At 35.7% G+C, this 16,529-nt stretch overlaps 1 protein-coding gene across 2 annotated transcripts in view; it reads right to left on the bottom strand.

Moving 5' to 3' along the window:
- ZFC3H1 (zinc finger C3H1-type containing) overlaps window positions 1-16,529 on the bottom strand; it is a 65,312-nt gene that overhangs the window by 3,901 nt on the left and 44,882 nt on the right. For both annotated transcript variants that reach the window (XM_036759420.1, XM_036759421.1), the window contains exons 21-31: window positions 16,025-16,208; window positions 13,859-14,045; window positions 12,868-13,056; window positions 12,043-12,280; window positions 6,703-6,808; window positions 6,423-6,621; window positions 5,750-5,844; window positions 1,863-1,973; window positions 1,419-1,523; window positions 1,143-1,308; window positions 67-167 (exon numbers count right to left, since the gene is read on the bottom strand). In XM_036759420.1, coding sequence (XP_036615315.1) covers window positions 67-167; window positions 1,143-1,308; window positions 1,419-1,523; window positions 1,863-1,973; window positions 5,750-5,844; window positions 6,423-6,621; window positions 6,703-6,808; window positions 12,043-12,280; window positions 12,868-13,056; window positions 13,859-14,045; window positions 16,025-16,208 — 1,681 coding nt within the window. The remainder of the gene's footprint in view (window positions 1-66; window positions 168-1,142; window positions 1,309-1,418; window positions 1,524-1,862; window positions 1,974-5,749; window positions 5,845-6,422; window positions 6,622-6,702; window positions 6,809-12,042; window positions 12,281-12,867; window positions 13,057-13,858; window positions 14,046-16,024; window positions 16,209-16,529) is intronic.

Here is a 16,529-nt window from a genome sequence, read left to right as displayed (position 1 = left end):
ACTTCCAAGAATGTTTTTTTAAATAAATAACAGCCACTAAGAAAATACTTATATACTGTTCCTTACCTCAGTGCAAGTCCGGGATTGGTTGGCATATTTGAGCAAAATCGTTCCAAGATTTTGGAATGCTGGGACTTTGGAACACAGCTCAAATAAAAGAAAATAACCTGAAAAGTATAAAGACAGGGAAATGAACGTAACTAAAAACACAATATCTAGTTACCTATGAAACAAACAAAATGGTATTCTCATACATGTGCATAAATTATTATGACATATGGGGCTATGAACTAGTTACTACTACTACTGAGTTGTTTTCCAAATATGAATTAGGAAATGTGGTCTAATAATGAGAACCACGTACTACAAAATACTATCTTTACTTGTTACAGAACCTTGGGCAAATCATAGGCCTTCATGTCTAGGCCTTAATGTCACCTGACATCTTGTTCATAGAATGCCTGTGTTTAAATGGTTTAATGTTTATAAGTGGTTTAAAACCCAGGAATAAAGACTATCGTAGAAGTACAAGCATAGACCTTAGGTTATCCTGATTAGCAAGAATGTCTTCTAACAACACTCTAAGACAGTCTTACTATTTTAAATTGAGAAGTTTCAATAATTTTGCAGTGGGCCATTATTTTATATGACTAATAAGATGAACCAGAACTAAACAAGTATCATGAATAATTTCTATTTCATCTGAAAAGGTGCCAATACTTTCAAGTTATGTTTTCTGTAACTATATTTTCATCAAAAAAATTAACCAAAAGCAGTTACATTTAACTTTAGTAAATTTGCTCTTCCGAATCATGATTTCTAATTTAATCATGATTTCCTATCTCAATAAGTGGAAGTCAATTAACTGTTAAGTAATTCTAGTATAAAACAATTTTTGAACTGCAAATATCCTAATCTAGTTTTCAGTTTTTTACCTTTCAAGAAAAAAATAGTATTTTATGTGACAAAAAACAAACATATTTTGCTGTAATACAATCTTATAGCACAGTTGTTCTGCATATGAAAGAGACATCAGCTGCCTAAGAAACTAGGCCAAAAAAACTTTTGATCTTAAGGATAATCAAAATTGACTGTGAAATTAGGAAGGGAAATTCATTGTAGAACAATATTACACATCTTACCCTATTATGAAATTCATAGTTGGTCCAGTAATCAGCAGTACTAAAAGGAATTGGGTATCGGGTAGGAACTGTCACCAAACATCTGTTCACTAAATCTGTAAAAATTTTGAATTCTTGGACTTTATTTTTGGATCCAACAGCTCTAGTATTTGCAAAGACAAGGTAACTGTACAAGGGAAAAAAAGGAACTATTTTAAAATTCTATAACTTTTGAACCATGCATTTAAATAACATACATTTTGAAAATCCAGTTTCTACACTAAGAACAGAACTTACTCCATCCAGATGTTCTGTACCATCTCAGAATGCATAACTGCCCCCAGAGCTGCCTCATATGCATCCACTGTTTCTTCAACACTTGTCTGAAGTGACTGACACAGACTATTAGGACAGGAAAGAAAAATATTACATCTCTACAGATCAATTCTTAATTTGCATAACTGTATTAAAGTGAAGGAAAGGCAGACTTTAGACAGACATTATTAGAGCAATCTTCCATTTGATCTTTATGTTAACCATTATTTGCTGAATGATTCATCTCAGATTGTATATTGTAAAAAAGCATAAAAACTTCGATATTTTACTTCCAAATTCCTTCAAGCTTGCTTTTAGATTATACTCTTAACTTCACTTTAATTTCTCATAATTGTAATTTAATAAATGTTGAATGCATGCCTGGTATGTAATACATCTTTCTCCTCACACTAGATAATCTCTCACCAGTAGATCAGCCACAAATACGGGACTTGATGGGTTAACATCTCATCATCAAAATTTCCTTTACACAAAGGTGATGCAAAGTCAAATGGCCCAGGAACATTCAACAGATATCTGAAAACAAGAATGTATACTATTGTTTGAAATTCTTAGAGAGAATAACTTTATTGTGCTTCTTAAAAATCTAAATTTCAACTAAGATGAAGCTGGATATATCATGAGATCAGTGCTACAATCTTTTAAAAAATGAGAACAATTTAAACAAAAGACTTCAGAACTAGAACCAATTGTATGCAAGCGATTTGATTGTGATTAAACTCACAATTATGGAATATCGAGAAAGGTAAAAAAATATATATAAATTATAAATACAAACTTATAAATAAAAAATATTGCTGAGAAAATTGAACAGCAGTAGAGTAAAAAATGAACTAAAATCAATACTTCACACCACATATATGAATTCCAATTGATTCAATGATATCTGATTTTTTTCTAGCATTAAAAACTGAAAAGAGTTAATAATAACTCAATTGTGAAGAGATGTAGTTTTGTTCATTTGTATATAACAAATAAAAATTATCAGCAACAAAATAGATGGATTTAATTATATGAAAATAAAAGGATTTTATGCAACAAAAAAGAAATGTTGACTCTTTAAGAGGAAAATATTTGCTACAATTTTGAGATAAAAGTCTGACATTCAGCATCTATGAGAAAATCTTATGAATTTATTGAAAGATATGTTCAAATGACTTGAACTGGCAATTCCAAAAGTAACCACAACAGAAAGTGCTCCAACTCTCTAGTAATCAGGACCACAAAGTAACTTAAGTTTGAGATAGTATCTTTTAAAACTGTCAAACTGGCCAAAATAATTAGAAGCAATAAAACACAAAACTTAGTAGAGCTGTAGGAAAAAAGGTACTTTATTAGACTGTGAATAGATTTTTGAGCTGGTACAATCTTCTTGAAGAGCAATTAGCATCCAAAAAGAGTTACAAAACTGACTGCATCTTCTCATTCAGACTAGCCTCATACTAGAAATACTACTATTTATAATACCTACCTCACAGAGCTGTGAATAAAGTGTTTTGTAAACTTTAAAACACTATATAAATATGAGCTATGATCTTGAGGATGTTTTTAAAAGAAAAAAAAAATCTTCATAACTGCTATAGCTAATGCCAAAAAGCTACATGCCCAATAACTGAGGGATAATCGCTGAATACATTTTTACCAATGCAAGGGAATATTATTGCACTGTAAAAAAAAAAAAAAAGGAAAACATGGAAAATACAAAAATGCACTTATTTATACATGAGGGAAAGTGAAAAAAAGAATTAGAATGTATACACTATAACTATACCAAAACAAGAGCAACAAAACTTTATAAACACACAGCGAATTGTTTGATCTTATTTAATAAGATTAATAAGAAAAAGTTTTTAAAAAATGAATCATTGTCCTATGTCCTAGGGCTGTTGAAAAAGTCAATTAAATAGTGAGTGTAAAAAGTACATTATAAACTTTAAAGTACTACAATTTTGTGAAGGATTATTGTCAAATATTTACCTATATAGAAACATAGTTGAGTTTTTGTATGTGGCTCCCTGGATTCAGTCTCATGACAATAGTAATGAATCTCATTACACTTGCCTTATTTACATATTATTGTTTGTGTATATATATGTGTGTATGTGCATATAGACATACACAAACATACATATTATACACACAACTATTATTCAAATAATTGCCTTCTAACTTTCCTCCAGACCCTGCGCTTTAACCCATCCTCCACATTTCCTGATTCACATTCCTCATGGCAAGTTTCTGCATGGGCAGGAACCCAGTTTTGCCCATCTTTTTATCTCCTCCATTGCATAGCATAGTATTCTGCATCAAGTATTTGCTGAATTCAATTTCTAATCCATTACTTTGATCATGCCACTCTCCTGCTCAGTGTCAGTGGCTCCCTACCATATAAAACTATCAACTCTTTAATCTGGCATTAAAGGATGTATACAATCTGACTTCCAACCTACTTTTAAAATTTATCTTACTACTCATTACAAACATTTAATATTTCAACCAAATGAGAATACTCTCAACTTCTTAAGATTTCCATCCTCCTAACTCCCATCCACAAGTCCTTACTTATAATACCTTCCATGCATATAAAGAATTCCCGTACTTTTCTAGCTGCTGAAATCCCCTCCTTTTCCTAACACTCCCTTCTTCCATGAGGCACTGAATCTCAACTCCCAGTTAGAAGTAATCTCTCCACCTCAAGTTTTCTTCAGCTCAAATTCATAAAGCTCTTTCTTTATACAGAGCAGAAATCTGCCTCCAAGTTTCCCCCACTGCCCATCTTCTGTCCTATGAAGACACACAGGGTGCCTAACCCTTCTTTGCCTAAAAGCCTTTCTAATACTTGGGGGGAAAGCAAAAGAGAAAAAACTGTGAGGAAGGTTTCTCACCTTCCCCAAGCTAAACGCTCTCAATTTCTCCAACTGGGATATGACATATATGACATCGAGTTCCCTGTTAAAATTACCTCAGTCGTCTCAAACCACCCCACAATTATTCCAAATGTGGCCTGACACAGCAGCCCAGAGTACAAATGTCTACTTCCTTTACTGAGGCAGCTAAATGGACTTGGAGGAAGGAAGACCTGAGTTCAAATTCTGCCTCAGATTATATTCTAGATGTGTGATCTTGTGGCAAGTCATTTAGTCTCTATCTGCCTCAACTTCTTCAACTGTGAAACATAATAGCATAACAGTCCCATCCCAGAGTTGTTGGAAGGATCAAATGAGATATTCTTAGCAAAGTAGCTGGTACACAGCAGATGCTAAATAAGTGCTTGTTCCCTCTCCTCTCCCCAACCAAGTTGTTGCTGCAAAATACCATATTTCAGTAAGTAGCCCAAGATCAACTTTTTGCTACTATATACCAGTTTATACACGAAAAAGAGAAACTTTCAGATGAATTTATTCCAAGAGTGTGATTTTAACCTAAATGTAAGGTTTCAAATTAAAATAAATCTCAGTACAGCACAAGTGCTACATCGGAATCTACAAAATATTCAACCTCTTCGCCCTAAAATATTTTCTTGCCTTGCTTTCAGCTCTGATGTTATTCTTGCATTCTGCCTGTCTCCACTCCTTCACCCCCCATCCCCAGAATCTCGTATCCTTGAAGTCGGCTATCCTGCATGCCCTGACTACCCTCCTACTCAGCTACCTGCCTGTTTTGATCCGACGGCCTGCCCTGCCTCTGTTTGACTGCCAACTGTGTTATACCTCAAAGGACTCTTGTGAAGATCAAATAAGATAATAGAATAAAGCACTGAGCAGTTAGTTTCAGGTACACAGCAGGTACTTAAAAATGATTATCCACCCTCCATTAAGATTGTCCATGTGCTGTCTCTCCTCATTCAGTTCTACATTTTCCATAATTAACTCTCACCACTTTTTGTATCTTAAAATACCACTGCTGACATGCTGCAGCCTACTTGCATTCATCATTATCCTTATGTTCCCTTTCGGAGATCATGGTATTCCATTATTTGCAATACAAATAAATAATACAAAACAAAAGCAGCACTAGAATAACAATGGTATTTAAAAAATGGCCTTTTTATAGTGGCAAAAGTGGGGTCCCCTGTTACTACCTCATTTTGGCCAAGGACATTAACACAGCTTCCTACTCGCACAATGCCCAGTGAAGACTGCTAAACTCCGAGGTATGAGTAAAAGCAGAGGGGGCCAAGGAATTTTCTAATTACTATCAGCAAGTCTTACATGAAGAATAAATCAAACCAATAAATCCAATGGTTTCCACTGTTTTAAGTATACTCTCCAATTACCTCTACAAAAACCTACCGAAAGAGATCTATGGGATTATGTTCCTCACACCCAAGTTCAAAAAATGGTGAAATAAATTCTCGCAGCAATGGAAGAATACTGTCAGATCGATCCTATTAAAAAAGAGAGATGCATATTAGGTCACTAAAGTTAAACTGAGATTTAGTGTTCTGGGACAAATAAGTGCAAAAGAAACCCATATGGAAGGGCTAGGGGCAAAATGTAGCAAACTTCTTTGCTATTTAGAGGTCTCCAAATGCATGCCAACCTCTTCACAATCTGCCTCAGCCTACCTTTGGAGCCTTATTCCATACACTCTAGAGTCCAGTCACACTGGCTCTCATTGGTACTCCCACACAATACTCCACTTCCAATCTTTGCCACTGCTGTCTCCCACATCTGGAATGCACTCTCTTCCCTTCTCCCTCAAATACCAGTGTACAGCCCCCAAAGACTAGCCGGTATCTGTTTTATATACACCTATGAGTGCACACGTTGTCTCCTCCTATGGAATGTAAGCCACCTGGAAGGCAGAAGCTGTTTTGCTTTTATGCCCCTACATGCCTGGAAACTAACAGGCATTTAATAAAATGTGTGCCAATTAACTGACAAACCACAGACTTACAATTACCTATTCTGGATTAAAATCTGAGCTATGCATTGTTTTCAAAATTTGTATGCCACACTTTACCTTTGAGATAAGAAATTTGCACAAATGATAAAAAACCTCCGCGTTCTGAGGATGTTTTTCAAATGTGCTAAGCCACACTGAACTCGCTTTGTCTTGCTGGTCCAATCGCAAATATAAAGCCACAAGAGTTTCCAACAACTGGCAGTTCACAGGACAGGATGCCAATAAAGACCTACAGAGCTCCACTGCAGACTCACACCTTTAAAATAAAAAAAATCTGAATAAGGTGAAAAGACCAACCTTCAAATGAAAGATCAATGGTTTGCAAATCCAAGTTTACCTGTCTAGGAGCTGCAGCAAAGCAATCAAATTTGTGTACAGTGGAAGACAGACTTCTATTTTTTCAGCAACAGCAAGGCTTTCATCAGTACATGCTTGAATTGCATCTATATCAAAAAAGGGTGACAAAATTCTCCTTAAATTCAACTAAAATGACAAGATCATAACACTTAAAGACATCTGTCCAAAGGATAATCCAAAAAGTCTGACCACCACCTCCATGTTGTCATTACTTTGCTTCTCTGAACTCCTAGGCTCATTTCCTATAGCACGTACTTTAGACCTTTTCCCTACTCAAGCATCTTGCCAATCCCCCAACCCTTGAATTACTCTTAGCCAATGACCCCGTCTCTCCTTGCCTTCCACATAACTGAAAAGATTCAGACCATACTGTGTGGGCAGTCATTGATACACTGCTCTTCATTTCAACATGTTTTTGTCTCTTCTCCCTTTCTTCATTAAGAGTCCCAAAATTAGGCGATCTTCCTTTGTCCTCTAAGTGTCCTTAGGGCACTACCCCCTGCTTATCCTCCCTTCTCCACTAGCTTCACTCCTTCTCCCTTCAAACCTTCTTAGGTTTCCCTGTCTTACTGTCCCCCAGCTATTCTCACTACCTACTTCACTCCTTAACCCACTGAAACCTGGTTTTTATATCTACTCTTCTCCAGACTGGGTCTTAAATGTTACCAGTAACTGGCTTCTAATCCAATCCAAAGGCTTTTTCTTTGGTCCTTATCCAATCCCCTTGACCTGACATCTGACATTAGTGAAATCTTCCCCTTATCATTATCTCTGATCTTTTTTTCCTTTCTTCACCACTCTTCCCTTTCCCTCTCCACCCCACCATATATGTAGATGTATGGCAAAGTTTTAACTTGGGCCTCTTCTTTCTCTCTGAACACTAATATTTCCTCATAAAACATCATATGGCTTCAACTATGAATTCTATGGTGATTACTCCCAAAACACCATTTTCAAAGGACCAACTTTTCACCCAAGTTTAAGTCTCTTATTTCCAAATGCATAAAAGTTATTTAAACATGAGTGTCACAGTGCCACTTTTAATAACATATTTAAGCCAAACAACATATTTCTTTCCATAAAACGAGCTACTTGTATTTCTGCTAAAGGTCCCATTAATCACCAAAGTCTCAAAACCTTGACATCATCTTGGACTCTTCCCCCTCTCCCCCTCCCTCCCCTGTCCTTCATATCTAATCAATACATCAACTCTTTCAATTCTTCTTTCATTCATCCACAGATTCCACCCTCGCCTAGGCTTGCAGTAATTAGCTCACAGCTGATTATTCTACTTTAATAAACATTTATTAAGGATCCACTACCTGCAGAGTTCTGTGCTAGCAGATAAAGAAATAGAGATTCAACAAGACACAGCCCCTACCCTCTTAGAGCTTAAAATACAGCACAGGGATAAAACATACACAAATACACAAATAATTCAGATAAACTGATAAAGACACAAGATAGGGTATTCGATGTCCTAACCCAGAAAAACTGACGATGGATATTAGAGAAAGCTTCACTGAAAAGATGGCATCTGAGCTGAACCTAAAAGAATGAGCAGAATTAATATACAAATACAACTACAAAACACCTCTTTACAGAAATACAAACAGACCTAAATTAACTGCTCATGTTTGGGTTATGCCAATATAATAAAAATGGCAACATTAACTAAATTATTCAGTGCCACAATCAATTATAAAATTTATCTGAAAAACAAAACAACAAAATCTCAAAAGAAATAAAATTTTTAAAAAGTGGAAAGGAAAATCTCAAACTATTCTATAAAGCAATAATCATCAAAACTATATGGTACTAGTTAAAAAACAGGTCAATCGGGAATAAATTTAGTCATACAACATAAAGACAGAAACAATCATAGTAGCACAAGTATTTGATAAACCCAAATAACACAACTGTTGGGAGTAAGGATATATACACGATTTGACAAAAAACCTAGGGAGGCAAGTGCTATTATTATCCCCATTTTGAGGCAGACACAAATTAAGTGACCTGCCCAGGATCATGCAGCTATTAAACATCTGAGGCAGGATTTGAACCCGTGTATTTCTGACTCCAGGCCCAGCACTCTATTCACTGTGCCACCAAGCTCCCTCAGTTATGGCTGTTGTTTGTCCTTTGTTCTCAAAGAGGACCACGGCATCAGGAAGTGATACCAATTGGATTTAAGTGAGGGAAGATTGTGCCAAGTCACCAGCCTCACATTCTCCTCCAGAGCCATCTGGGTCCAGTGGCAAGATATAGATCAGGATGCCTGGAGATGACTGAGATCAATTATGGTATCCTGCTACTGGAGAGGGTGAGGATGGTGGACCACTTGAGCTCAGGAGTTCTGAGCTACAATAGGCTAAACTGACTGGGTGTACAAATTACCTCCAGCATCAGTACAGGGCAGGGAGTCACCAAGCTGCCTAAGGAGAGTGAACTACCCTAAGTTGGAAATAAAGTGAGTCAAAGCTCCCATGTTAAGCAGCAGTGACATCAGGCCTGTGACTGGCTATTATACTTCCACCCTGGGGTAAGGAAGGGAAGACCCAATTCATCTGTCCCACTCCCACCCAAAAAAATAAAAATGGAACTATGTTGTAAGAAATGACAAAAAGGATAGTTTCACAAAAATTTTGGAAGACACGTGTGGACTCATACAGAGTAAACATAGCAGAAACCATCCACGTAATACGCAACCAAGATTTCAGAGAATGAAAGATGAAGAATGCTACCCACCTCCTGACAGAGGAATCAAGGTAAAGCATGATATATATATATATAAAAATATATTTTAGGTAACATGGATTCGATTTGCTTGCATATCATTATTTGTTATGAGAGCTTTTTCTCTCTCTTTTTTTTGGAGTAGGGAAGAATAGGCTGGGAAGAAGTAGCAATAATGCTACCCAAAAAAAGTCAGCCATTAAAACTTTTTTTTAGTGCACAGAAAAGGAATGCACAGGGAAACGGAGACAAACTGGATTTTTTTTTTTAAAAAGTAAGCTGCACAATTTCCCAAATAATCTTTTTCTGTTCCACTTTGTGTGTATATGTGTGTGCATGTGTATGTTCTTTTAAAATTTAACTGTGAAATGAAATTAGAAAATGGGTAGTATTCTTAACAAATAGAAATAGAAGGGAAACTATAGATAGGACACAGGAAATACCATGAGAGAACCAATCAATCGATAAGGCACCTAACATATACTATACCAGGCATTGTGTTAAGCACTGAGAAAAGGCAAAGAAGTCTAACAATTTTGGGGCTGTGTACTTGAGAAACACTGAAGTCCAGATCAGCTGAAGCCCAAGGTAGTACTTTGGCTTGGAAGATAGTACTGTGTGATCAAAAATTTACTTTTTCCACAAAAATATATAATGGAGGGTCTTGAATTACAGACTAAAGTGTCTGAACTTTGTAATGAGCCACTGAAGGTTTCTGAATAAGGGATACATCAGGAAGACTCATCTGGAAGCACAATGAAGAGTAATTAGAAAACAGAAAAAGTAGAAATGGGAAAACTGTTTGAAGGCTCATTGGAATAGACCAAGGGCTTATAGGTTGGTATTAGTGGGAAGAACTGTTAAGTTCAAATAACTAAGAGAAATCATAGGAACAGACTGGGGGGGGGGCGGGGGGAGAGAAAAAAAAATTAAAGATTCTGATTATGGGTGATGGAAAGACTAAAGAAAGAAATTGCTTCAATCTAGTCTATACTATTTTCACTTTACTGCTCCAATAAAAAATAAGTCTACATAGCTTTTAAGGCTTTCCATAATTAGCATGAACTAAGAATCTCCCTGACAACATACAAATGGTTATTTTGGTCTTTTGGACCCCTACTTAGGGGAAATTCATCCCAAAGCAATTTATTCTACTTGTGGATAGCTGTTCACAATAAAGCTTTTCCTTTAAATCAAGTCTAAAACTGCCTTGTTGTTAACTTCTGTCCACAGTGCTTTTCTTAAATCCTTGCCAGAGATAATTTACATCACCTGTGCTCCTAACATTTCTTAGCTTTTAAAACAATGCTTCCTAGATTCTTTCCAACAGCACCCCTATCAATCAACATGCAGTGACATGTCTTGTGGGGTTCTCTACTGCTCTGGACACATGTCCCTCCAACCACCACTACTCCTCTCACCTTACCCATGATATCTGACTGTACCTTTAAAGTCACATCTTAATTTCTTGGAAGACAAGGAGCTGCTGCTTCTGGGGAAGGGTGTGGGGGTGGGGGGGATTTTCCTGCTCCTTCCCTTTCTCCATCCAACCTCCTGATCCAGGTCAGGATTCCCACCTACCTCCTCACACCCTTTTCTTCTATGTTCACTCGCTGAAGCCTTTCTGGATTTTTGTGCATGAGTGCATGTGTGGCATGTTTTAAAAGATCCCTTCAACCTCTCTAACAACCTGGGAAGCACAGAGGTATTTCTCAAGGCCCTTGAACTTCTTTACTGGAGGGAAATCACTGCTCTTGGAATGCAGAGAAGAATCATTTGGCTTTGATAGTTATATAGACAACTGACCCATGCAGGTCACTGCAACATCACAAGTTTCCCTATCCACATCTGAAGTGAAATTCGCAATCTCTTCTCGTTTGCACACACAGTTTCCCCTTAGCCGAGTACTGTGGCAGGGTCCTAGTACTGTTAGTACTTCCCTCAGGTCATCATCTCATTAGCAACCAGATAGACAGTCTTTTATCTTACAGACCTCTCCTCTGACCTTACCAATTCAACTTCCTTTTCCTCTGCTCTGTCCTGTTCCAACTCTGATCCTACATCACATACTGACAGTGCCAAGTTTAGTGATAGCCTATAATTCAGCAAAGACTTGCTTGCTGCTGTACTCAAGAAATATTATTTTGAGATAGTTAAAATACACTACCTTTAAAATCTCCTTAGTAGTTAACTGTATGCATCAAAGGAGTGACCTGTTAACACCTCTTCAATACATAATCTGTATTCCCTGACAAGTTTTTAATATGTGGCAACATCTTCAAATAAGTACACCAAAAATGATTACATAGTATAGGTTCCAGTTTCTTTAAATGTTAATTTTATTTTCCAAGGATAAGTGTCCTATAAATTCATTTCTTTATTCATCTATTGATATATCTTTATTTCTTCATATCAAGTATGAATAACTGTATGAAATATTTACATTCATTCTTACTAGTGTATTCTAATGAACTGCTGAATCCCTGAAACATCTGAAAGTAAATGCTCAATTTAAATAATAAGTCTTATTAGCACTGGTGATCACGTTTTGTTTTAAATAATTTCAAAACTTGCACATACATACCTTCAAAAACAGCTACTAACATGTCATGATCAGTCTTCACATCTTGAGTGGTTTGCCATGGAATTAAAAATGGCTCTTTGTTAACAATCCTCGAAGGATTGGCATTGGATGGGTCATAAAATTTCAGAGGGAGAACGTTGAATTCAATCAGATGTATATATGCCAGCCAGGCCAAACATCGATCACTTGCTGAAAGGTGTTGTGCTATAATTCTTTCATTGGCTGATTTCAATGCATTCTATGTAAAATGAAAAGTTAATCCAAAATATTTTTTTAAAAATAATAATGACACTTACACTGGACTAAGATTCAAAAATGGAGGGCAAAAAGGAACAAAACTGCCTTATTTCTAAGCAGTTATGTATTTGACAAAAGCAATCAAGAATCTAATATGGAATACAATTTCAATAGTCCAAGAAAAATATTTAACTGAAAAAGAAGGAAGTGGCCATGGTGAAAACTCTTTCAAGAGTATGCAATCAATTAAATGGAACATTTTTAAAGCCAAGTTTTCTTAAATGAGATTTACATTTGTAAAGACTACTAATTTTTAATAAATGAAAATTATATGTTATAAGAAAATTATTCTGATAAAATTTTAATACCAAATTAAGAGGAAGCTTAATAAAGCGATTCAAGAAAAACATGTAAACAATGGCTCGATGTTCAAAATTTGCTTCGATAAAGTAAAATTAAGGTTTACCACTAGTGGTTAGTGATCCTGTTCTTAAGGCTCAAATCTGGAATATCCAACATGAGGAAATTTTCAACCTATGTAATAGTCTTCAACACAATATTAGTTCAAATGTTAGAAGTCATGCTCACCTGTAAGATGGCAAGGGCATTTTGGTATCTTCCTGTGAATAAGCTCAGTTGAACTCTAAACAAAAGAGATTCCAACAGCTGAAAGGACAGAAGATCTGAATCCTCACGCTCTGCTGCTTCCATCAGGAACTGAAGCATCCTACCACATACGTAATCCTTTCCATCAAAAGTGGTTTCTAGGTTCAAAAACTGTCAAGAAATGGTTCATACAATTAAAGTGTACTTTATATACAGAAATGAGCCAAGATTATTGTTGATTTTATTAAAAGTAGTAGCCTATTTTCTAGCATTATTTTTAGTACCAAACCCATCTCAGCCATGTTTCAAGAAACCTATCATAAATTAGAAAGCCAAGTTTAAATGAAAATGAGGTATGATAAATAGGTATGATAAATGAGGTAAGGTATTATATAATAAAGTTATTATATAGTACAATTTTATCTTTCCTTTTATCAAGGATCCAAAAATTACTACTTACTATCAAACTGACAAAATATAGGTACTAACAAAATACTAAATGGGTTTCTTGCCTGAAACTCTTTTTTTCTATTAAGATTATCTTCCTCAAGGGGACAAGAATATGAAATTATTTTCTCCTTGCCTACCCTAAATTGCTAAGAATCTTAAGGAAGTAACTTATCTCTGAGATTATTAAAAACAGAAGCTATCAGGGGTCACTTAAACTCTCTTGACATCAGTTTCACCAATTTAGAGGTGGAACCTTTGAGGTCATCTAGTTCAACCCCTTCAATTTCCAGTTGAGGAAATCGAAGCCAAAAGAAGTGCCTGGTTTAAAAAAAAAGTGAGATTAGATGATTGCTATGGTCCTATCCAGCTCTAAATTTTATGATCCTATGAATACATGAGAATCTACTTGCAGATTAAAACATAAAAAGATCTAGTCAGATGAATTTGTTTGATTACCCCAATATATTACTTCCTACATATATCACTGGAATTCCAAGAAAATTCTGTGCCAATATTTACTTACAGTCCACCAAATTTGGTAATTTGGAGCATATTCTACAGCTGTTTCACACATCTCTTGCACCTCCTCTTTAGTTCCTCTTTTTGAGAACAATCTGAGGTAATGGCACCAGATTTCAGAATTTTCTTTGTTGTTCTCCAGTGCTCGAGCCAGAACATTTAAAGCTGCATCCAAACACTCTGAGGAAGAACTGTATATTGTTTGTTGTTAGTTTATATGTACACATGTGCATATGCGTGTGCATCTATATAGATAAAATTATATGTTAAATACTTTAAAAATATTTCTTGTTGGATACATGTGCCCAGAATTGTCAATCTAATAAGAGTTTTTTTTAATCTACTAATTTCTTATTTTTGAAAAATGGGCTTCTTGTACCACACGTGCAAATGGGTTATCATTTATACTACTTCTACCTACTAGTTAGATATCAATTTTCTTAATGACAATGACAAGGTAGATTTGAACCAAGAAAAATGCATTTCGAATTTAAAACACTTCCAGTTATGGACTGAACAACAATGAGATTACTTTTTAAATGAATGTTCAGTGAGTATTTATCACAGGTAAAAACAACACAGTATTATAAATTCACAGGTTTATCACCTTCAACGTGCTTCAAGTCAGTGTTCAGTAATGCCTTTTATGGTGTTTATACTGGTCCAAGAAAAGTTTAACAACTCTCTCTCAAGGCCAACTACTGCCAACTCAAAATATCAAAGCATTCAATATAATAGACCTTTTCAACGGTCAAGGACTTGCTATCTCCTGGAGAAGATAATTCTCTCTCTCATGATCCTATTCATAAAATAAGGTACAGTTCTTTTGGCCTTCACTCAGTGAGTCACAAAAGAAAACACTGTAATTGATCCCTTCAACACAGGAACTACCCATAAAGGACACTGAATGAACACAAAACTCAAATGTATGCATTAAATTAACACTGTTACATTATACCATAAGGAAAATACTTCTAAAATTTACCTTAACATTTTACTTAATGCATACATCATTAAAGTTCAACAGAGCCAAATATGAAAAATCTAACTGGTACAACTACAATCTCTTTGGACACTTGTATCAGAAAAAGTGTATCCCGTAAGACAACATTCTACGACATACTTTTGTCAAATTCAGTTTCTAGAGTCAGAAACTTCCCTCAAATGTTTCACACAATTCATCACATTTGTGACTCAATTACAAAATAACAATTAGCTTTCAGGATATTCTGATCACATTAAATCTACATATTCTGCAGTGCTTAAATTTTCTTTTACTTCTAATTTGGCCCTCTCACACATCCACCTAACCATGCTGTCTATAAAAAGGGAGATCGCAGTCTCAAATGGAATGAGAAGAAAGGAACAGAAGATGCAGAACCTTCATATGGGGGCCATTTCTTCTCTCCCTCTATCAGGGACAAGTTGTCATCACCCACTTACAAAGTGAGAACATTCTTTCTGGTCTTGCCAAACAACAAAGGCTAGTGAAAGCTTTCAGAAGCTGTTGCCATTATTATACACAGATCAAATGCCCTAGGTGCATGAGAGCACATTTAATGAACATATCATCTTTTGTTTAGCTCATCCATTATCATAAATTACTCAATTAAGGCCAAAAAAATGTCGGCATATAAATTCAAGATCTAGCTTTAACACAAATACCAAATAAAATAATGCTGCTCAAAATGCCTCTAAGTCAATTCACCAAAATTTGCATTCACTTAGTCAAAACCCACAAATTTTGCTGAAATATCATAAAACATCAATCTGTGCCCTCCTAAAATGTTTAACATGATGGGAAAAGTTCTTGTTTTACCATCATCTTTTAAATTTGATAGACTGTCATTTGACATTTTTACCAGCAATTACTCCATATAGCATCAACTATTTTCCACTTCAACAACTTCCATGCTAAACTAAGCCATCTGGAGTTAATGCTCCAATATAATTTATTACTCAGACTAAGCTCATGTACAGCTCAAGATCTAATCTTAAAACTTTTCTAACTGCTTTTAAACAATAAAGTGCTTGTGGCTTTGACAAAGAAACAAAGACTCCTTTTAACACTAAAAAGGAAACCTGATTACTACAGGTGAAATAAACCTCAAACAACATAAAAATATAAATGTACAACAGATTTGCTTACACAAAGATAAGATTGACCTACCCCTCGTTCTGATTTAAGTACTTGTATGCAAGTTTGATCCAGAGCTGTACATCAGAAGGGTTTTCAAGCACACTTGCTTCCAGGTTAGAAATGTCATCGGTCTCATTTGTAAAGTATCTGACATCATCAGGAGTGACAACAGCATCCAAAACTGGAACACTGGTCTGGTGTGCAGGTGGGGGAGCTAAAAGGGAAAATATTATTCAGTAGAAAAACTCCTTAGCTCCTAGACACAGAACTGTACTAATGAAAAGGAACTGATTGCCTAAGGAAAGATAATTATTAATAATGATAATAGTAATGCTAGCAGCTAACATCTGTATAGTGCTTACTATGTGCCAAGCATTGTGCTAAGCACTTTACAATTATTATCTCATTGGATCCTCACAACAACCCAAGGAGGCAGGTGCTTTTATATCCCCATTTTTTGGATGGGAATCTGGGACAAAAAGAGGCTAAGTGACTTGCCCAGGGTCACACAGCTAGTAAGTGTCTGTGATCAAAT

Source organism: Trichosurus vulpecula, chromosome 5, assembly GCF_011100635.1.
Source record: "Trichosurus vulpecula isolate mTriVul1 chromosome 5, mTriVul1.pri, whole genome shotgun sequence".
NCBI classification, from domain to species: domain Eukaryota; kingdom Metazoa; phylum Chordata; class Mammalia; order Diprotodontia; family Phalangeridae; genus Trichosurus; species Trichosurus vulpecula.
The sequence above is the reverse complement of the archived record's forward strand: the minus strand, read 5'-3'. Positions and strand labels throughout refer to the sequence as shown.